Here is a 23480-nt window from a genome sequence, read left to right as displayed (position 1 = left end):
TTGCACCAGTGCCTGTCGGAGCTCCTGAAGTGTTCTAGGAGTTTGAAGACGTGCAGCGATACGTCGACCGAGAGCATCCCAGACATGCTCGACGCGGCTTAGGTCTGGAGAACAGGCAGGCCACTCCATTCGCCTAATATCTTCTGTTTTAAGGTACTCCTCCACTACGGCAGCTCGGTGGGGCCGTGCATTATCATCCATCAGGAGGAAGGTGGGACCCACTGCACCCCTAAAAAGGCGCACGTACCGGTGCAAAATGACGTCCCGATATACCTGACCTGCTAAAGTTCCTCTGTCGAAGACATGCAAGGATGTACGTGCACCAATCATAATCCCACCCCACACCATCAAACCACGACCTCCATGCCGGCCGGGGTGGCCGAGCGTTTCTCGGCGCTACAGTCTGGGACCGCGCGACCGCTACGGTCACAGGTTCGAATCCTGCCTCGGGCATGGATGTGCGTGATGTCCTTAGTTTAGTTAGGTTTAAGTAGTTCTAAGTTCTAGGAACTGATGACCTCACAAGTTAAGTTCCATAGCGCTCAGAGCCAGCCACGACCTCCATACGGGTCCCTTTCAAGGACATTAAGGGGTTGGTATCTGGTTCCTGGTTCACGCCATATGAAAACCCGGCGAGAATCACTGTTCAGACTATACCTGGACTCATCCGTGAACATAACTTGGGACCACTGTTCCAATAACCATGTACTGTGTTCTTGACACCAGGCTCTACCGGCTCTCCTATGACCAGGGGTCAGTGGAACGCACCTTGCAGGTCTCCGGGCGAATAAACCATGTCTGTTCAGTCGTCTGTAGACTATGCGTCTGGAGACAACTGCTCCAGTGGCTGCGATAGGGTCCCGAGCAAGGCTACCTGCAATACCTCGTGGCCGTCTGCGGGCACTGATGGTGAGATATCGGTCTTCTTGTGGTGTTGTACACTGTGGACGTTCCGTACTGTAGCGCCTGGACACGTTTCCCGTCTGCTGGAATCGTTGCCATAATCTTGAGATCACATTTTGTTGCACACGGAGAGCCCGTGCTACGACCTGCTGTGTTTGACCAGTCACCAGTCGCCCTAGTATTCTACCTTTCATAAGGTCATCGATATGTGTTCTTTGAGCCATTTTCAACACAGAGTCACCATTAGCACGTCTGAAAACGTCTGCACACTTACTCGCTGCATCATACTCTGACATGCAGCAACACAACTATGCGTATGTGGACTGCTGCCAGCGCCACCGTGCGACGACCGCAGGTCAAATACACCGCTTGGTCATACCCCGAGGTGATTTAAAGCCGCAAACCCCCCCACCAGAGCGTTGTTTCACCATCTATCAGCACTATCCTTAATTTATGAGTATGAGTGTATTAGAGAGAATGAAAACTCGACGGAAAAAAAATTGGCTAGGTGCGGGTAGGACTGTTTTTTTAAGTCATCAGTCTTACGACCGGTTTGATGCGGCGCGCCATGATTTCCTCTCCTGTGCCAAACTCTTCATCTCAGAGCAGCACTTGCAACATACAATGATCAGCCAGAGCATTATAAGCACCTACATAATAGCCGGTATGTCCACCTTTGGCACGGATAACAGCGACGACGCGTCGTAGTATGGAAGCAATGAGACCCTGGTAAGTCGCTGGACGGAGTTGGCACCACATCTGCACACACAAGTCACTTAGCTCCCGTAAATTCCGGGGAGTGCCGCTAGACGTGTATAGCGCAACTTGTTACCAGTTCAGTGCCGCCTGTGTTGTGGACCTAGCTTGTTCTGCTCATCTGCAGTGATTGTTTTTGTTAGCCCTGTTTGGTTCTTGTTTTGTTTTTTATGATGGACGTTTAAGTGAACAACATGCATTTCTGATGGCAAATTTAAGTGAACAACATGTATCTATATTTTGTTTTCTTCTTGGTTAAAACGCTGCTGAAACTGTTTTAATGTTGAAAACAGCTTACCAAGATGACGCTACGGGAAAAACTCCAGTGTACGAGTCGTTCGCTCGATTTAAAAATGGCGACACGTCGATTGATGACAAACCTCGTTCTGGACGGCCACCAACTGCCTCGAAACGTCCATTAACTGCCCAAATCGACGAAATATTGAAAAGTTCATTCAGAGTTTGTTCCCCCAGATCAGACCGTCATTTAAACCTGTTATTTTGAAGTTTTAAGAAGATTGCGCAACAGTGTTCGCCAAAAAAGACCCGATTTGTGGCAGACGAGAGACTGGTTCTTCCACCATGACCACGCATCTACACACGCAGTCCTCTCTGTTAAACAGTTTTTGGCTAAAAATGGCATGGTTCCACTGCCCCACGCACTGTACTCGACTGCCATGCTACTGTGCGCCTTTTTCATATTACCACGTATAAAAAGATGTATGACACCGATTTGACAACATTGAAGAAGTCAAGAAAATAACGAGGGAGGGGCTGTCAGCCATTTCTAAAGATGACTACAAAAAATGTTTCGAAACGTGGAAGCATCGGTGGGAAAAATGTATTAGTTGTAATGGAGAGTATTTCGAAGGGGATAAGGTTGTATTGCAAACAATTTGAAAATATATGGCTTTTTAAAAAATCCGTTTTTTTTTGTAGCCTCCTCGTAAGTTGCTGCCAGCCATGTATTTAGTGCATTATAGATTCCTAGAATTTTAACAATAAGAGGAAATTTCCGAAAGTAAGTTTCTGCATTGCTTTTGAAAGAGAAGATGGTACAGCAGGTGACACAAACAAATGCCATATTAATCCACACCCATTGTTGGTTCAATGACGGAAGGAGCGTAAGCAGAAGAGGAATGATGCATGCGCAGAGTGCTGAAGAAGGGAGAATAGCAGCAGGCCGGCGTGCCTTAGGGTATTCGAGTACAAATAACGATTGCAGACGGACGTGTTCCAACAACATGCTCGCTAATGGAAGTGCGTGCTGTTATCCGGTATAAATGGGCACAAGGAGCTACTGTGTCCATCATCCATGAATGCCTACAGACCATGTATGGTGAAAAGCTCAGGTTGCATCTAATGGATGGGCGCTGGTGTTGCATGTTCAGAGAAGGAAGGCAGAGTGTGGAGGATTAAGTTCGAAGTGGGCCTCTCTCCACATTCACAAATGAAAACTACATTGCTAGAGTACAGGGCATAGTGTTAGCGGACAGGTACGTAACAGTATCAGACATGGCATCTACACTGTGTATTGGCCATGCTCCGTCCCATCACATGTTCTGTGAAATGTTGCGTTATCGAAAAGTGTCTGCAAGATGGGCGCCGAGAAACCTGACTCTGGATCACAAGAGTACAAGAATGGGAATCAGCCTCAGTCACTTGATGCGGTATGCACAAGAGGGAAATGAGTTCCTGTTCAGAATCACCACTGGTGATGAGACACGAGTGCACTGCTCTATCCCAGAATCCAAGGCTACCTCAATGACGTGAAAGCATCAGAGTTCAACAGTGAGGAAAAAATTCATATCCACAGGAACTGTTGTGGCCACAGTGTTCTGGTATGAAAAAGGTGTGATTATCCTTGATTTCCTCCAGGAAGGGACCATCAATGCAGCACGCTGCTGCGACAACCTCATCAAACTCAGGTGTGCCATTCGATGAAAGAGACCAGGGCTTTTGAGAGAAGGTGTTGTGCTGCTGGACAACAATGCAAAGCCGCATACAGCAAGGCTCACACAGGATCAGATTCATCGCTTCGCATGGGAGAGATAGGATCAGCCAGCCTACAGCGTCAGTCTAGGACCATCAGTCTTTCATGTGTTCCCTGCATGTGTTCCCTGCTTTCTCGGTATGTCACTTCCAAAGCAACGATGAGGTGGAGCATCCGCCCACGACAATGTAATTTCGGTTTTTTTGGGTACCCCCTCCTATATTTTGTGGCGGAGGAAACGCAGAGACAGTGACAAACTGTGCCCCGTTGTCGCCCTCTCTTTCACCGTCCCAGAACCGAACCCTGAAATCGCGCCTGGCCCCTTATACCAAATGTTGTTGTGGTCTTCAGTCCAGAGACTGGTTTGATGCAGCTCTGCATGCTACTCTATCCTGTGCAGGCTTCTTCGTCTCCCAGTACTTACTGCAACCTACATCCTTCTGAATCTGTTTAGTGTATTCATCTCTTGGTCTCCCTCTTCGATAGTTACCCTCTGCGCTGCCTCCAATACTAAACTGGTGATCCCTTGATGCCTCAGAATATGTCCTACCAACCGATCCCTTCTTCTAGTCAAGTTGTGCGACAAATTCCTCTTCTCCCCAATTTTATTCAATACCTCCTCATTAGTTATGTGATCTACCCATCTAATCTTCAGCATTCTTCTGTAGCACCACATTTCGAAAGCTTCTATTCTCTTCTTGTCCAAACTATTTATCGTCCATGTTTCACTTCCATACATGGCTACACTCCACACAAATACTTTCAGAAATGACTTCCTGACACTTAAATCTATACTCGATGTCAACAAATTTCTCTTCTTCAGAAACGCTATCCTTGCCATTGCCAGTCTACATTTCATATCCTCTCTACTTCGACCATCATCAATTATTTTGCTCCCCATATAGCAAAACTCCTTTACTACTTTAAGTATCTCATTTCCTAATCTAATTCCCTCAGCATCACCCGATTTAATTCGATTGCATTTCATTATCTTCGTTTTGCTGTTGTTGATGTTCACCTTATATCCTACTTTCAAGACACTGTCCATTCCGTTCAGCTCCTCTTCCAGGTCCTTTGCTGTCTCTGACAGAATTACAATGTCATCGGCGAACCTCAAAGTTTTAATTTCTTCTCCATGGATTTTAATACCTACTTCGAATTTCCCTTTTGTTTGCTTTACTGCTTGCTCAATATACAGATTGAATAACATTGGGGAGAGGCTACAGCCCTGTCTCACTCCCTTCCCAACCACTGCTTCCCTTTCATGCCCCTCGACTCTTATAACTGCCATCTGGTTTCTGTACAAATTGTAAATAGCCTTTCGCTCCCTGTATTTCACCCCTGCCACTTTCAGAATTTGAAAGAGAGTATTCCAGTCAACATTGTCAAAAGCTTTCTCGAAGTCTACAAATGCTAGAAATGTAGGTTTACCTTTCCTTAATCTACACTACTGGAAATTGAAATAAGAACACCGTGAATTCATTGTCCCAGGAAGGGGAAACTTTATTGACACATTCCTGGGGTCAGATACATCACATGATCACACTGACAGAACCACAGGAACATAGACACAGGCAACAGAGCATGCACAGTGTCGGCACTAGTACAGTGTATATCCACCTTTCGCAGCAATGCAGGCTGCTATTCTCCCATGGAGACGATCGTAGAGATGCTGGATGTAGTCCTGTGGAACGGCTTGCCACGCCATTTCCACCTGGCACCTCAGTTGGACCAGTGTGGGTGCTGGACGTGCAGACCGCGTGAGACGACGCTTCATCCAGTCCCAAACATGCTCAATGGGGGACAGATCCGGAGATCTTGCTGGCCAGGGTAGTTGACTTACACCTTCTAGAGCACGTTGGGTGGCACGGGATACATGCGGACGTGCATTGTCCTGTTGGAACAGCAAGTTCCCTTGCCGGTCTAGGAATGGTAGAACGATGGGTTCGATGACGGTTTGGATGTACCGTGCACTATTCAGTGTCCCCTCGACGATCACCAGTGGTGTACGGCCACTGTAGGAGATCGCTCCCCACACCATGATGCCGGGTGTTGGCCCTGTGTGCCTCGGTCGTATGCAGTCCTGATTGTGGCGCTCACCTGCACGGCGCCAAACACGCATACGACCATCATTGGCACCAAGGCAGAAGCGACTCTCATCGCTGAAGACGACACGTCTCCATTCGTCCCTCCATTCACGCCTGTCGCGACACCACTGGAGGCGGGCTGCACGATGTTGGGGCGTGAGCGGAAGACGGCCTAACGGTGTGCGGGACCGTAGCCCAGCTTCATGGAGACGGTTGCGAATGGTCCTCGCCGATACCCCAGGAGCAACAGTGTCCCTAATTTGCTGGGAAGTGGCGGTGCGGTCCCCTACGGTACTGCGTAGGATCCTACGGTCTTGGCGTGCATCCGTGCGTCGCTGCGGTCCGGTCCCAGGTCGACGGGCACGTGCACCTTCCGCCGACCACTGGCGACAACATCGATGTACTGTGGAGACCTCACGCCCCACGTGTTGAGCAATTCGGCGGTACGTCCACCCGGCCTCCCGCATGCCCACTATACGCCCTCGCTCAAAGTCCGTCAACTGCACATACGGTTCACGTCCACGCTGTCGCGGCATGCTACCTGTGTTAAAGACTGCGATGGAGCTCCGTATGCCACGGCAAACTGGCTGACACTGACGGCGGCGGTGCACAAATGCTGCGCAGCTAGCGCCATTCGACAGCCAACACCGCGGTTCCTGGTGTGTCCGCTGTGCCGTGCGTGTGATCATTGCTTGTACAGCCCTCTCGCAGTGTCCGGAGCAAGTATGGTGGGTCTGACACACCGGTGTCAATGTGTTCTTTTTTCCATTTCCAGGAGTGTATTTTCTAAGATAAGTCGTAGGGTCAGTATGGTCTCACGTGTTCCAACATTTCTACGGAATCCAAACTGATCTTCCCCGAGGTCGTCTTCTATGTTTTTCCATTCGTCTGTAAAGAATTCGTGTTAGTATTTTGCAGCTGTGGCTTATTAAACCTCAGAAAATATCCCTGAACGACCTTAACAGCTGAGACTTGACTTATCAAGAATGTGATTGTGAAGACAGAGATAATGTACTTACGACGGTCATGAGGGCAGAGCGCATCTCGTAGACCCACACGTGCGAGCAGCTAGAGCCGAAGCCGTGAACGATGACCTTGGTCGGCAGCGATGCGTTGAAGGCGGCGGCGGCCTCCGCGACGTCGGAGCGCAGGCTGGTGGCGTTCAGGTGTCTCGGAGCGACGGTGCGGCCCGAGTACAGCATGAAGCGCGTGCCCACCTCCTGCGGCGGCGCGGGCAGCATGTCCAGGTACCCGAACACACCCGAGTCGCTGAAGCAGCCCACCTCGTCGTAGCACACCACGTTCGCCGCTCGCCGCTGCCTGTGGAACACACGCTGTTAAAGTGCGCGTCATTTATGACGGCGGCCGAGTTTAGGTTCGTTCTGTGCATCTGACGTCACAAAATACAGTCAGCCAATGAACAGAGAACAACGTTGCCAGAGCTCGACTGCAGTACAGAGCACGGACGAGTGTCTTCAGTTTTAGAGACGTTCAGTCATAAATAAAGTAACTGAACGAAAGCAATGTCTTGATAGCAGAATTTCTTTTATGGAAAGTTTGGAAAAAGCATTCTTTATACCAATTGCTTCATATTCTATTAATTAATTAAACCAAACAAGCAATAAGCCTCCTAATTCAGGCAATAGCAAGGAAAGGTGTTTGTATCATTCTCACTAACCGTTTTTTCGCAATAAAGAACAGCGGTAATTGTTTATTTCCTATTGTAACTCCACGAAACGTGAGTAATTCACAGTCATACCAACAGTGTTCGTCGGTATTTTGCGTCCTAGTTTAAAGACCTTCAGGAAGTCTATTGAACGACGAGCCGCGTTATCGTAATGGTTAAAGTGTTTGGCTGCTATGCGGAAGGTTCCGAGTTCAAACCTTGTTACACAATGTGCCTGTGGCATCACAAGTGCATCACATACAGAAACATGAACTCAAAATCAATGCATTGATGCTAAATATAAACTGTTATGCCTGTCCTGCAATGTCTATCCCACCCCCCACTCCCCACCCTCCCAAAAAAAAAGATGACAAATGGCCATGTAAAAGGGTTTAAGGAACAACAATAAGAGAAAAACGAAAAAGGAAAAAATATATAAACGGAAACTTATAAAATGACAGTAATATTAACCAACACTAGGAATATAATAGGTTAATAGAATAAAATGTCTTTTTTTAAATGTATTGTTGTTAATATATTTAAATAAATATATATGGTTACAAACAAAAAAATGTTCGGCGCATAATATTTTCTTTATTTAAAAACAATATTGAAGTGTCTTACTTCATGAATTTTATTCGTTTGAACGTATTTTTTTGAAATTTCTAGTGGCAAATGGACCATACGGAAAGTATACGCTATGGACTTTTACCTCTGCAAGCTCTTCAAAATTTCGTGCAGTGGTTTACTACATTTAATGCTGCACAATAACTGCGTTGAACATCGAAACAAAATTAAGTCATTTATGGGGGGAAGGTATTAGTCAAGAAGATGTGTAAAAATCAAATTTTTGGGCCAAATACTTTTTGTGAAATCTAATGATAAGTGTGTCAATGCAGTCGGAACACCATGTGTCTACACAGGCGAGCAGTGCAGTGATGACAAAATCGCGCACAGCGCGGAATGCGGGGAGCACGTCTCTGTAACAGCGAAAGGGGTAATGCGGCCGTGGTGGCTTTACTTCACATAAACTGCTCGCTCCCCCCTAAACGTAAGTTTGCTTGGCGCGTGCAACTGGCAACGCAGCAATCTCCCGCGTCTGGGCGGGCATGCGCAAACCGCAAAGATAAAAGAATTGAACTATAGTACACCGCTTCTCGTACATTAGCCTGGTCGCGTCAGTTTGAAAGGTATGTGCTAAGGTCTGATCAGGGTAGCCCCAGAAAATAAAGTCGGTAGTTGCCAACCGCAAGGTGGAACGAGTATAATATCTTTGAGTAGGACGATCTTTGATGGTTAAGAGAGCCGGGCGCGCTTTAAAAAACAGGAGAATCGCAGGTAGGTGCCCGGAGGAAGCAGACGTGCGGTGACAGCGTTGAGGTAGGTCGCTGCCCCTGACCAAACTTTAGCACGTAAACGAGAGAAGATAATCATTTCAAATTGGTTTTTGTTAGATAATGTTCAGAGTTAGGATTTGTATGTCCAAGGTTTGACGCAGTAAGCGTTTTGTAAAATTTTTTGTAAGAGTGATTCGTGCTACAAAAATGTTTGAAATGGTAGGTTTTGTGTATGACTTAAAATTTTAACAATATATATACATTGAGATCAACATTGTGTTTAAATCTAATAGCCTGAATCATAATCCACGTCCTTTGCTTGTATTGAACATGAAAATGAGTAGTAAAGTTACCCACCAATGAAAGAATGTAAAGAAAATGAGGCCTCTATGCAATATATATGTGCAATTCATGGTTTGAAATCGATTCTGGTCGAACTAACGTTATCAGAGCCAAGTTAATTCAAATAACTAATTTAATGCCATTTCAGAACTGGCGTTATTCAGGCCAAGATATAATTTCATTAAGTAAACATTAGGGCCAAAAGTTAATTTTTCAGTACCATCTTAATGCCATTGCACAAACGGCATTATTCTCTTAAACTTGATTGCTTGAGTCAAATACATGTTGCATTTCTTGCAAAATGGAGGAGTGCAAGAAACAAGTTCACAGATGCAGTCAGATGCAGGTTTGTTGAAAAATTAATTTAGAAAAATCTTATCAATGACACTTTCACAAATAAAAAAAGGTTATAATTTTATCTGAGATACTTTCAAGCTAACACGAAACTGAGATAATGGACCTCTGATGATATGAGGGGCACCCAAATGAAAACCGAACAGCTGCCACAACGGGACCGTGGAATGATTCTATTCAAAAGTAATCAGCATACATCTTAAGACATTTATCCTATCGGGAGTCGAGACGATCAACTCTTGTGTCGTAGACTACGTCGGCTGCTTACAGATCCTCAACCGCACCCACTCTTGCACTTCTTCGTCCGACTGAAACCGTCGTTCATACACGCCTTTCTTCAGATCGCCAAAGATATGAAAATCACGTGATGAAAGATCCAGGCTGTATGGGGGGCGCTGCAGTACACTATGTGATCAAAAGTATCCAGACACCCCAAAAACATACGCTTTTCATATTAGATGCATTGTGCTGCCACCTGCTGCCAGGTACCTCGTATCAGCGACCTCAATAGTCATTAGACATCGTGAGAGAGCAGAATGGCGTGCTTCGCCGAACTCACGGACTTCGAACGTGGTCAGGTGATTGGGGGTCGTTTGTGTCATAAGTCTGCACTCGATATTTCCACACTCCTAAACATCCTTAGGTCCACTGTTTCCGATGTGATAGTGAAGTGGAAACGTCAAGGGGCACGTACAGCACAAAAGCGTCTGTTGACTGACAGAGACCGCCGACAGTTGAAGAGGGTCGTAATGTGTAATAGGCAGGCATCTATCCAGACCATCGCACAGGAATTCAAAACTGGATCAGTATCCACTGTAAGTACTATGACAGTTAGGCGAGAGGTAAGAACATTTGGATTTCATGGTCGAGCGGCTGCTCGTGTCACACATCACGCCGGTAAATGCCAAACGACACCTCACTTGGTGTAAGGAGTGTAAACATTGGACGATTGAACAGTGGAAAATCATTGTGTGGAGTGACGAATTACGGTACACAATGTGGCGATCTGATGGCATGGTGTGGCTATGGCGAATGCCCAGTGTGTGTAGTGCCAATAGTAAAATTCGGAAGCAGTGGTGTTATGGTGAGGTCATGTTTTTCATGGAGGGGGCTTGCACCCCTTGGTGTTCTGCGTGGCAGTATCACAGCACAGGCCTACATTGATGTTTTAAGCACCTTCTTGCTTCTCACTGTTGAAGAGCAATTCGGTGATGGTGACTGCATCTTTCAACACGATCGAGCACCTGTTCATAATGTACGGCCTGTGGCGGAGTGGTTACACAACAATAATATCCCTATAATGGACTGGCCTGCACAGAGTCTGACCTGAATCCTATAGAACACCTTTGGGATGTTTTGGAACGCCGACTTCGAGCCAGGCTTCACCGACCCACATCGATACCACTCCACAGTGCAGCACTCTGTTAAGAATGTGCTGCCATTCCCCAGGAAACCTTCCAGCACTTGATTGAACGTATGCCTGCGAGAGTGGAAGCTCTCATCGAGGGTAAGGGTGGGCCAATACCATACTTAATTGCAGCATTACCGATACAGACGAACTTTTAGTCATTTTCAGCCAGGTGTCCGGGTATTTTTGATGATATAGTGTATTTCCCAACTAAATAGTTGAAGCATAGCCTTTGTCCGATTGGCAGCACCCCGACAGCCCGAGGGAAAACGGTAAAGCCAACAGCGGAAACTTCCCACATCTCCCCCACCAAAGAAATCCAAAGCTGTTCATACAAGTTCCAGTAAGATCATGAGGACCTCCTTCTTTGACTGCAGGTGCCCTCTGCTTATCGAGTTCCTCGAGCATGGAACCACAATCAAATGACAGCGCTATGAAGACACTTTTCAGAAACTGCGACGTGCCATAAATTCAAAACGCCCAGCAATGCGTCGGACAGAATTATTCTGTTGCACGATAACGCCCACGCCCGTACTACCAATCGGACGCTTAAGCTATTTGGTTGAGAACTACTGCAACATCTTCTATACAGCCTTGATCTTTTATCGTGTGATTTTCACATCTTTGGCGAACCGAAGAGAGACATGCGTGGATGTCGGTTTCAGTCGGACGAGGAAGTTCAACAAGTCGGTGCGGTTGTGGATCCGTCAGTGACCAACAACGTTCTACAAAACAGGAATTGATCGTATCTTCTAGCTGGATAAATGTCTTAACGCGTGTGGTGGTTGGAATCATTGGTCAAATGTGTGTGAAATCTTATGGGACTTAATTGCTAAGGTCATCAGTCCCTAAGCTTACACACTACTTAACCTAAATTATCCTAAGGACAGAAGCACACACCCACGCCCGAGGGAGGACTCGAACCTCTGCCGGGACCAGCTGTACAGTCCACGAATGCAGCGCCTAAGACCACTAGGCTAATCCCGTGTGGCTGGAATCATTGCATGTTACCGTTGTGGTGTGGGTTCGGGTTCCATTTGACTGCCCGTTATAGGATGTAGGTCATTCCCAGACAATGGTTGACAAGTGTTTAAATGTTCGTCCTTTCCCACTTGGAACTTTTAGCCAACGGCTGCTATGGATTACATGCGTGGTTTAGTAAGTCAGTTATATAGTTACTTACAAGTCCTATAGATTATCTGAACGATTCTTATTGAAATGATGTGCAAAGAGTTAGTTTACAAGGATGTATAGATGATTAGTTTCAATGGATTTTATGGCTGCCCTTGCGTGGCAACCATAATTTGGATATGGAGTAGGACGTGACCAGGTTGTGACTAAAATCTAGTGGCAGGAAAACGATTAGTGACAAATAAGCGCCAGCTAGTATAAAACAGTTACTTAGCTTTATTGACAGCGAAGAGAGTACCGTAGATACGGTTCCAATTAGTGTCCAAAGAATATTCCTGATTCGTGGCCTAAGTCGTTATACAATACTGAATCACACAGCGAGCTAGCTAACCAGACAACGAACGACGGCACTGAGGACTGCAACGAGCTGTCTGCAAGACTCCCTGACTCGGGGCCAGCGCTCCTGTTATGTCGTGAAGCCAGAGGGCGCTGTAGCGACACCCCCGGGATAACAAGGCCGTCCAGCAGTCTTAGTGACGTCACACTAAGCGGCCCATAGCCGACGCAGCAGTCCACGGACACCTCTGTACAGACGCGCCTGATGCTAACGATCTTCTGTCCGTCATACAGAAAGGAGCCAACTATAATTCGAACCAAAGGCCAAATTATATATATTCTTGTAAACAGCATAAAGGTTCGTAACGAAATACCGATTACATATACGGGCAGGAATAGGTTCTAGAACTCCTCTGAAAAGTGTTTATCTTCAGTACCAGAATGAACATCAAATTGTCAGGTTTTCTAAATAGAAAAGCACTTTGTTAGTAACAGACAGCAATAATGAGACTTGCAGTTGGTGATTTCTACGTGGAAAAGCTGTAGAGAGATTGAAAATGGTAAGTAAAGAGAGCCTCAGCCTTTTGCTCACATTCTTACATGTAATGCACTTGGTTGTTTTTCATTTCCTGACCTTTCATAACATTTTTTAATATTGTTTCAAGAAGTGTATCTTCAATAGCAGAGTGAACTTCAAATTGTCAGGCTTTTCTTAAAGGAAAGAGCAGTCCCTTAGTATCACAGTGCAAGACAGAATCTTGTGTTCAGTGATGTCTATGTTAAAAGGAGAATATTTGATATCTATCTTTTGTTCCCATTCTTTATTACTGGGGATACACTTGTAAAAATTCTTGAAAAGAGCTGTCACCATGAACATATGAGTAAATTCACAATAGTCATGTGTTTTATGAGATAAAGCGAACTCTTGTTACCTTATTGTAAACGAAAGTTGTGAGGGTTTTGCTATGTATGACAGTGTTTAAGATAATTTACTTTCAGTGTAATAGCTTGAAAATGTTAAGTCCTGCTGTCAGTTGGCATTTGTCACCACCTGTATGCGAGTTTTAAAGCTAAATAGTGTTCTGACAATTATAAAATAGTGGCAAAGTTCCTCAATCGATTAAACTTATTCCTGCCCGTATATGTAATCGGTATTTCGTTATGAACCTTTATGCTGTTTACAAGAATATATATAATTTGGTCTTTGGTTCGAATTATAGTTCGCTCCTTTCTGTATGACGGACAGAAGATCGTTAGCATCAGGCGCGTCTGTACGGAGGTGTCCGTGGACTGCTGCGTCGGCTATGGATCGCTTAGTGTGACGTCACTAACACTGCTGGATGGCCTTGTTATCCCGGGGGTGTCGCCCCAGCTCAGCAATGGCGCGACGTCTTCGGTCGGCGGCAACGCCATGCGCCGCCGGCGGTCGCGACGGGAAACTGGCAACCGATGCGACGGCAGGGCGCGCGCGCTATTCGGTTGGGTCCGCGGATACAACAATGGGCGTGCCACATGCTGGTCATTTACAAGTTCCTAAATGGCACACTGGCCTAAATTTAACATTGATGAACATATTATTTTTGAGTCCTACTCATCCAACTACACTTTTTTACCGTTACCAATTTTTTAATAAAAATTTGGCAATGAAACTAAATGAGTTATCCAGAGGAAGCGATTTTAGCTTAGATTTAAAACCAGCTTTGCTAATTGTAAGACATTCTATGTTATTAAGCAAATGATCAAAACTTTTGTAGACGCATATCGAAACGCTTTCTGATCCAGTGACTGCCTTCATAAAGAGTAATAAAAATCATTTTTTTCTTATAGTGTTGTAGGTATGTACATCGCCATCCTTCTCAAATTGTCACGTATTATTTAGAAGAATTTCATAAGGGAATATATACGGGGTAGCCAAAATAAAACTGGTCGTGAAAATACACTACCTGACAAAAAAGTGAAGCACCCACAAGACATTGTCAGATGCCATTGTAACTGCTTACACGTACACACCACTGGTGGGTATGTAAATACTCATCGCACTGTGACCTGTCATTTCCGACCGCGAATGTATGGGAATGAATGCCCCAAAGAAAAGGGGTGGTTTCATTGATGCTCTCTTGCTACCCCTTGGGGCCTTTTCGTGTCGATTCTGAGTAGGGGTGTGTCTGAAATGTTTGCCTCAGCCATCCGTAAGATGACTGCACGATTTCAACGCTGAGCGCTGCGGTTCTGACCTCAACTGCAGAGAGACCAAAAGAAGGGGTGATAAGTGCGTAACAGGGGGTGTGACGATCTTAATATCGTGTGACACGTCCACTGTGCCGTTGCTCAGAATTTTGGTGAAATTTGGTGCCAATGTGACATAATTAACCCATCTTCCTCCTCACATGCTCTTCTGAAATTTGGCTTTCTTTTGGCATGTGTCGACACCTTGTTGTGTGAACCGCCGCCGAGCTCGAGGGTGATTTTGCAAAGCGCCAAGCGTTTGCGTTATTACAGAGAAAGGTTGTAGGGACCTTTCAACCAAGTTTTAAAAGAATGTGCAGCACTGGGAGACAATTAAGGGATTTCAAAAAAGTGATCCTTTATTTGTGTGGCACAATGTACACTGATGAGACAAAACATCATGACCTGGTGCTTATTAGCTTGATTGTCCATCTTTGGAACGAAATACATTGCTGATTCTGGGTATAGGGATCCGAAAGTTCGTTAGTAGGTTTGTGAAGGTATGTCGGTTTAGATGTCTGCTTACAGGTCTTGTAATTCGCGTAAATAACGAGCCGATGATTTGCGTATGCGATGATGGCGCTCGATAGCGAGCCAGATAGGTTCCATACGATTCACATCAGACGAATTTGGTCACCGAGACATCAATGTGTGTTCAATATAATGCTCTACAAACCACTGTGGCACAGTTCTGGCTCCGAGATACGGACAATTATACTGCTGAAAAATGACAACGCCGTCGGGGAAGATATCAGACATGAAGTAATGCAGGTGATTCGCAGCTGTCAGCGTGTCTTTGATTACTACCACAGGTCCCATGCAAGCGCAGGTGAGTGTCTCCCATAGCATAGGCCGGTATTACACTATCAAATTTCTTTGTCCAATATCTTTGTCAAAGATATTTGATAGTTTAATAGGGACTTTGTCAAATGTCGTCCAATATTTGATCAAATCTAGGGCCTCGCTGCATATTTGATCAAAGAAACCGCTTGTCTTCTGTTCACTGCAATGTGACATGTTACCACATGGAGCGCTAGCATCGCTGCAGCGTTCTGTCGTCTGTAGTGTTTTTATAACCATTGCCGGTAGATACAATTGGTGTGTGCCGACAACTACAAAATTAATAGAGATGTCTGAAGCTGATGAGGCGCTTTACAACGTGAGGCACCCTGAATACAAAAATAGATTAAGAAGATTGGAGACCTAACCTAACCTGACATAACCCTCCCCTGTAGCAAGGAATCGGAGTGTTATAGTGAGCCCGTCTTCTGAAGATGTAGCAGTTCTTAAGTGAATATTGTGCTTTGTGATATGAGGATACACTTCATTGAGCACATACAGATATGTATGCTCATCCATTCTTAAGTAATGGATGTACAACTTGACGTCTTCCACTGTAAGCTCACGTAACAAGTTTTGTTGAATGCTTTTATCGTGTCGTCGTTTTAACCCACGGCTTCAGCCAGATTAGATTAGTTTTTCCTTCCATAGATCCGTGCTGAGGAGATCCTCGTGGATGTGGAACATGTAGATTTTTTTTAAGCTGAAATAACAGTACTAATAGTATGAATAAATACAATACATCATTTGTTTCTATTAAAAATTTCGCCAATGGAGTAGAAGGAGTTGGCCAGTAGTAAGTCTTTCAGGCTCCTTTTAAACTGATCTTTATTTCTAACTAAATTTTTTATGTTTCCTGGCAAATTATTGAAGATGAGTGTTCCTGAGTAGTGGACCCCTTTTTGAACTAAATTAAGTGCTTTTAAGTCCTTGTGCTTATCATTTTTGTTCCTGGTATTGTATGTATGAACTGAGTTGTTTGTTGGAAAAAGAGATATATTATTTACGACAAATTTCATTAAGAAGTAAATATACTGAGAGGCAGTAGTTAGTATACCCAGTTCTTTGAAGAGGTTTTTGCAGGAGGTCCGTGAATTTACTCCACAAATAATACGTATTACACGCTTTTGGACCTTGAAAACTTTTGTTTGACTTCAAGATTTACCCCAAAATATTATCCCATATGACATTATGGAATGAAAGTATGCAAGCTTTTTCATTTTTATGTTGCCTATGTCTGCTAACACTCGAATTGCAAATACAGATTTGTTAAGGCCTTTCTGCAGTTCTGTGGTGTGCTCCTCCCAACTGAATTTATTATCAAGTTGTAATCCCAGGACTTTTAAGACTGCCAACCTCGTATGTATGGTTCCATTTTTTCCCCCCACTTCTTTTCCGCATGTGCACACAATGCAATTGGAGTACGTAGAACTGCTGCGGTTAATAACAAGTTGTTGTCAGCCATCTTGAACTTTGACGAAAAATTTGATGACAGTGCAATGCCCCTTCTAGCGCTACGTCAAAGATCTTTGTCAAATATATTGGACGGAATATTGGATCACATCTTTGATCAACTCTTTGACAAAGAAATTTGATAGTGTAATACCGGCCATACTACTGCTCCCACCAGCCTGCGTCTGTGGCGCGCTACACCTTTCGAGCCGCCGTTCACCTCGGTGATGGTATTTGTGGAGACGACCATCGATCTAGTGTAGCAAAAATGTGATTCACCCGAAAATCCGACACGTTTCCACTGATCGACGGTCGAATCCCGATGGTCCCGTGTCCACCGCAGTCGTAACTGACGATGTCGTTGGGTCAACATGTGAACACGTAGGGTTGGTCTGCCGCAGAGCTCCATGTTTAACGATGTACGATAAACGGTGGGCTCCGAAACACTTGTTCGTGCACCAGCACTGTGCTCTTTCAGCAGGTGCCATAGATCACCATCTATCCTACTTTACAGAGCAGACAAGCCCCCGAACCCTACGTTCTGGGGTGGCCGAGCGATTCCAGGCGCTATAGTCTGGAACCACGCGACCGCTACGGTCGCAGGTTCGAATCCTGCCTCGGGCATGGATGAGTGTGGTGTCCTTAGGTTACTTAGGTTTAAGTAGTTCTAGGTTCTAGGGGACTGATGACCTCAGAAGTCAAGTCCCATAGTGCTCAGAGCCATTTGAACCAACCCTACGTTCTGTGATGAGTCGTGATGACGTCCAACCATTTAGCACCCAGTGGTAGATCCGCTGTCCTTCCACCTGTTTCCACAGATGCTCACAACATTAGCAAGTGAATATTCGACCAGCTTCGCCGTTTCGAGATTCTCGTTCACAGGCTCTTCGTAATAATAATCTGCCCTTTGTCAAAGTCACTTATCTCAATGGATTTCCCCATTTGCCCATGTGTAGCCCATAAGCCCAAATCTTCGCAGGGCTGTCCCCCGTCCATGTCTGCCTCGCTTTCATACTTTTGTTACCGCATCACGTGCCCACAACGCCACCAGTCGGCAACTAATGTTGCGGTGGGCAGTGGTATAATGTTTTGGCTGATCAGTGGATAACGATATCAATGAATTTCCTCTTGTTTATAGCTTCTTTGATTCATATAAATTAAAAGTGTCAAAATCTTAGGCTAATGAAACTCTTTTGTCCACTTACGGGCTTTCGCAGTGATGTCTTCTACAGAACGTGAATGGGTAAAGAATGGAAGAGAAGTTGCAAGTCAGTATCGTACATGAGCCTCATGACGCAACAGAAAGCGCCTTTACAGCGAGGAGAAACTGTAAAGCTTACTTTCAGATGCAATCGTTCCAAAACTGCCAACTCATTCTAGTGGCCGCCTACAGAGGCTGCGGTAAGGGACATCTCTGACCCACTGCGTTCCAGTTAGAGATTCATGGAGATGTGCTGCATCCTAAATGACATGGACTGAGGCTTCCGTGACACCTGGAAACATAGAAACGAACGTCGCAAAAGCTGAAGAACACCAAAAAAAATTACTTTCCCCCTTGTTTTCATAAACATGGTTGTTGCGAAGTATTTTATTATCCTGATACTAGTAAGTCGTAAAATCTACGACCGAAATCAGTTTTAACGTCAGAATGGTGGATTTACATCCTACAAGAATGACACTGAAACAGCCTGAAACTTCCCTTTGAATGTAAAGAGTGACTGTGCTGGTAAAACTTCTACGTTCCTTGGTTTTCCAACTCCAGAGTGATGCATCAATGCATCGATGCAAGAGGACGTGCTTCTGGGTATTAGAAGTGTACAGCAGTCTAGACTACCACCTATGATTGCCTCGCTGTATGGAGGTACAACATGCAATGTGTGGTTTTCATGTGCAATAAAAAGGGCGGAAATGATGTTTATGTTGATCTCTATTCCAATTTTCTGTACAAGTTCCGGAACTCTCGGAACCCAGATGATGCAAAACATTTTTTACTGTGTGTATATTGGGATGGGATTACCTACTGCTAAATATCTAATTACCTGTCACCAGTTAGAACAGACAGTCATGTTTTGCATGATTAATTTCACTATAAATAGGAGTCCACACAAACACTGCTTGACAATAAAAGCGAAAGCTCCAGAAAGGGAGAAGAAAACGAAATGAAACGTTACAGATTGTAAGCGTATATGATATTATTGCAGTGACTGCAAAATCGAGTCAAATTTACAGAGAACTTGGTAGTATGAAAACAATTATCACTATGATACTGCGGCCTTTCTGGAATGGATGCATGCACTGATTCGTTGGGAAGGGTATCATAAAAGTCGTAGTATCCTTTGCTGAGGCCAACTAGCTCACGACTGTTGTAACTGGTCCTCTGCATCATGGGTACTGGCAGTATCTGATCTGGTCCCACTCGCGTTTTATCGGGGACGGGTCTGGGGATCTTGTTGGCCACGGGGTACCTCAACATCACGTGGAGACGTGCATTGTCCTGTTGAAAAATAGCACCACGATACTGTCGCGTGAGAGATAACACCTGCCGACACAGTATGTCCCTGACGTCCGGTTGTGTCGTCAGATTTCCCTTAATCACTACAAGGCATTACCTGAAGTCACACCTGATGGCTCCCCATACCATGACACCGAGAGTCATGTCTCTCCAAAAGCATTGGAGGAATGGGTGCTCTACGCAGATCGTCGGCATACTCGCCGATGGCAGTCATCTGGGCTATGCAGAATTGCAATTTATCATTGAACACAATGCGACGCCATTTATCAGCGGTTCATTCTTCTCGACCACGGCACCACTCCAAACGCAGTAGTTTGTGTTGCGATGTTAATGGCAGCCTATGTTGGGACGATAAGTGCCTAGTCCGGGGGCTGCTGGAAATGCCGTGTGGCTAGAGCCTCCCGCCGGGTAGACCGTTCGCCTGGTGCAAGTCTTCCGAGTTGACGCCACTTCGGCGACTTGCGTCTCGATGGGGATGTAATGATGATAAGGACAACACAACACCCAGTCCCTGAGCGGAGGAAATCTCCGACCAGCCGGAAATCGAACCCGGGCCGTCAGGTATGACATTCCGTCGTGGTGACCACTCAGCTGTCAGGGGCGGACCGGATGCTGCTAGTCGCCAGCCAATGGTGCAGGATGACACAGAATGTTGCAGGGTGTCCATTACTTGTTCTCGGACCATTGGCGGAGATGTGAGGAGGTTACGATGTGCTTTGTGCGTAATATGGCGATCCTTCCTTATTGTGGTCAGATGTGGTCGGCCGGAACCTTTCCGACGAGTATGCTTGCCCCCACGCTCCGATACAGTCCAACATCGAGCCACTGTCATATCCAAATGCCCCACAAATTTGGATATTCCACGATTTCATCAGCCAAATGGAGAACCCACGGTGATCTACTTACAAACTCTGCCAGGTGCTGATAACACTGTCTCGTATGAGTACGCTGCATCTCCGTGTCCTTCACAGGGATCACTCAACACTATTCACGCCCCTTATATTACCTACCAAGCCTAGTAACAACATAAAACACGGACAAGAGTAATGCACTCTGGTAGCCGTTCTAATTGTCACACGGAATTGCAAATCTAATCATTTACATACCCGCTCACGTTGTACAAAAGATACATTGCTATCCGATCGTGTCTTCTGGGTGCTTCACTTTTTTTGTGAAACAGTATACGTACACTGATGAACCATAATATTACGACCGTCGGTAGAAGATGACTGCACAAATTTCCACGAAGCAGCCAGATTGGTGAGCTCCTCGAAAGACAATGCGCACACTTTTGTTCCGAAAGTGGCGCTGGCCGCTATGTGGAGGGAACCAGGTCGTCACGCTTGGATGGATGTGGCCCACCGCTTTGTGGTATGTAGCAGCAGTTGCTAATGGACTACTTCACCGCTATCTGGGATAACTTCGGCCGGTCTTGTCACACATTTGTTCACAACCTTCTTGTGCTTCGTCCAGGTTCCGAAAATAAGTTTACATTGATCCTCCATCGTTAGCACATCTGTTGAGTGACGCACTGCTGGACATTACAGCTGCGGCGCCATGAAGACGAAATGCAACAAACGACAGTACTTGGATATTATTTCATTGCAACCTCACAAAATTTGATTAAAGCCATCTACACGCTTTATACTGGGTGATTATAATTAAAAAGCAGCTATCCACAGATTTCCAGTGTGGGCTGCAATTATCGCACAGCAGCGAAACTCGGTAAATATTCTAATGCGTTAATATGGAACCGTTTTATACTAAAAAATCTGATATTGTGAAGATGATTGCATATGTAATACACTAGGAGCGAGGCGTGGGCAGAAAAGATGAAACAAGTGAAAAAGGCATAACGTTGATTTTATTATTAAATTCCACTTAAAAAATTTGTTCAATATTAGCACCGGAGACGTCGACGAGATGCAGTACAGCGCCACATTTGCACCTGGTGGCCAAAATTAGATCTAATTTTTTCCACCGTAAATCGGTTTTGTATTGACGCATTTGCATATCTACCAAGTTTCGCTACCATACGATAATTGCAGCCCACACTTCCATGAGTAGTTGCATTTTAATTATAAGTACTGGGTATATGGAAAGATTACGCAGCGGATTTCTGATCTAGAAATTGCATTTGAATAGGTTATGTTACATCTCGTGTATGAATGAGAAACGTCTACCACCACGTGTACGTCGGCAGCATAGTGGCCGATCGAGACTGTGGTTCATCGTTCCGCGACATTGCTACTCACGTTGGTCAGGATCCCACGACCGTCATGCAGTGAGTTCAGGACGGCGTTACTCAACGCCATAATGTATCTCAACGGCCCCATACAACTACTGTCCCAGAGGACAGACATATTGTTCTCTCTGCTGTGCAGTAGAGTTGTGGCGATTCGTGAATGAGTCGTTCATTTGAACGACTCTAAATAAAGAACCGTAAGAATCGAATCGTGATACGGACGAATCGTCGTTCAAAAGAATCGTAAGAACGATTGCGTGTTTCGGAGTCGTGACGATTCCAAGTTCCAACAATTCATTGATTCTTAGTACGCTATGCTTCAAAGGCAACTACCGAATCATCCCGAGCCGTGCCGAATGATTACGACTGCCAGATGGCAGTCAAGTGGATGATGCGTATGAACAAAGGAAGCTCGGAACGAACAAACGAAGTCCATGGCCCGTAATATTACTCGTGAAAACAATAGATGCAATCAAATCAAATGTGACCTTTCATCAGTTAAGGCATTACACGTATAAATCGAGAATCACACTTGTAACGTCATATGCATGTTTACTCATAAATGAACTATTTCTGGCATATCTAATCATGACACAGTTCGATTCTAACCCCACTGTCAATTTCAGACATGTCCTGCCATCTGTGAGTAAGATGTAGAACTTTTTGCATTCCGTAAGAATCGTGCCATCGCAGACTAGAAATGAATGAATCGTGAACGAATCGTAGGAATCGATTCGCAGTGTGAGATTGAATCGTAGGAATCAAATCGGGAAAAAGAATCGTGTTGCCCAATTCTACTGTGCAGGTTTGTACGTCACGTGACGTACCTCGGAGCTTGCGAGATATACGGGCCCTCTGGCGTGCCTTCACAGCACTACAGGTCTTACGAGTTGCAGTGACCATCTCCGGTGGGAAGCAAGTTACTATTTTAGACCAGTTTAATATTTCGCAGCTGTGTGTTTGAGTACACTCACACTTTTGAAACATATGACAAATTTCAGGACTTAAATGGGTACCTTTCCATTTATGTGATAGTTTCCCGTCTGGCGCCGGACTAGGGCTGTTGATGTTTTTAAAAATATCGGGAATCCGATATATCGATATTTAAAAAGTGACATTGCACACACTCGATGTATCGAAAAAAGTATCGATTTATAGAAGGATGAAATATCGACGTATCGGCTGCACATTGTAAATGTACAGCCGATTTTAGAGTTGTATATTTAAGTACAGGAGTATTACAAATGATTGAAGCGATTTCATAAATTCACTGTAGGTCCATTCATTGACATATGGTCATGAAACACTACAGATACGTAGAAAAACTCATAAAGTTTTGTTCGGCTGAAGCCGCACTTTAGGTTTCCGCCTCCAGAGCGCTCGAGAGCGCAGTGAGACAAAATGGCGACAGGAGCCGAGAAAGCGTATGTCGTGCTTGAAATGTACTCACATCAGTTAGTCATAACAGTGCAACGACACTTCAGGACGAAGTTCAACAAAGATCCACCAAATGCTAACTCCATTCGGTGATGGTATGCGCAGTTTAAAGCTTCTGGATGCCTCTGTAAGGGGAAATCAACGGGTCGGCCTGCAGTGAGCGAAGAAACGGTTGAACGCGTGCGGGCAAGTTTCACGCGTAGCCCGCGGAAGTCGACGAATAAAGCAAGCACGGAGCTAAACGTACCACAGCCGACGGTTTGGAAAATCTTACGGAAAAGGCTAAAGCAGAAGCCTTACCGTTTACAATTGCTACAAGCCCTGACACCCGATGACAAAGTCAAACGCTTTGAATTTTCGGCGCGGTTAAAACAGCTCATGGAAGAGGATGCGTTCAGTGCGAAACTTGTTTTCAGTGATGAAGCAACATTTTTTCTTAATGGTGAAGTGAACAG

At 45.2% G+C, this 23480-nt stretch overlaps 1 protein-coding gene across 2 annotated transcripts in view; it reads right to left on the bottom strand.

Annotated features, from left to right (window-relative positions):
- The window catches only part of LOC126470998 (uncharacterized), a 398099-nt gene that overhangs the window by 70602 nt on the left and 304017 nt on the right, over window positions 1–23480 (bottom strand). Inside the window, exon 3 of one of the 2 annotated variants that reach the window (XM_050099049.1) lies at window positions 6759–7059. The exons of the other annotated variant lie outside the window; for it this stretch is intronic. Coding sequence (XP_049955006.1) covers window positions 6759–7059 — 301 coding nt within the window. The remainder of the gene's footprint in view (window positions 1–6758; window positions 7060–23480) is intronic. 2 annotated transcript variants of the gene reach the window in all.

Source organism: Schistocerca serialis, chromosome 3 (genome assembly GCF_023864345.2).
Source record: "Schistocerca serialis cubense isolate TAMUIC-IGC-003099 chromosome 3, iqSchSeri2.2, whole genome shotgun sequence".
Lineage (NCBI taxonomy): Eukaryota > Metazoa > Arthropoda > Insecta > Orthoptera > Acrididae > Schistocerca > Schistocerca serialis.
This window is presented reverse-complemented; position numbering and strand designations above follow the sequence as displayed.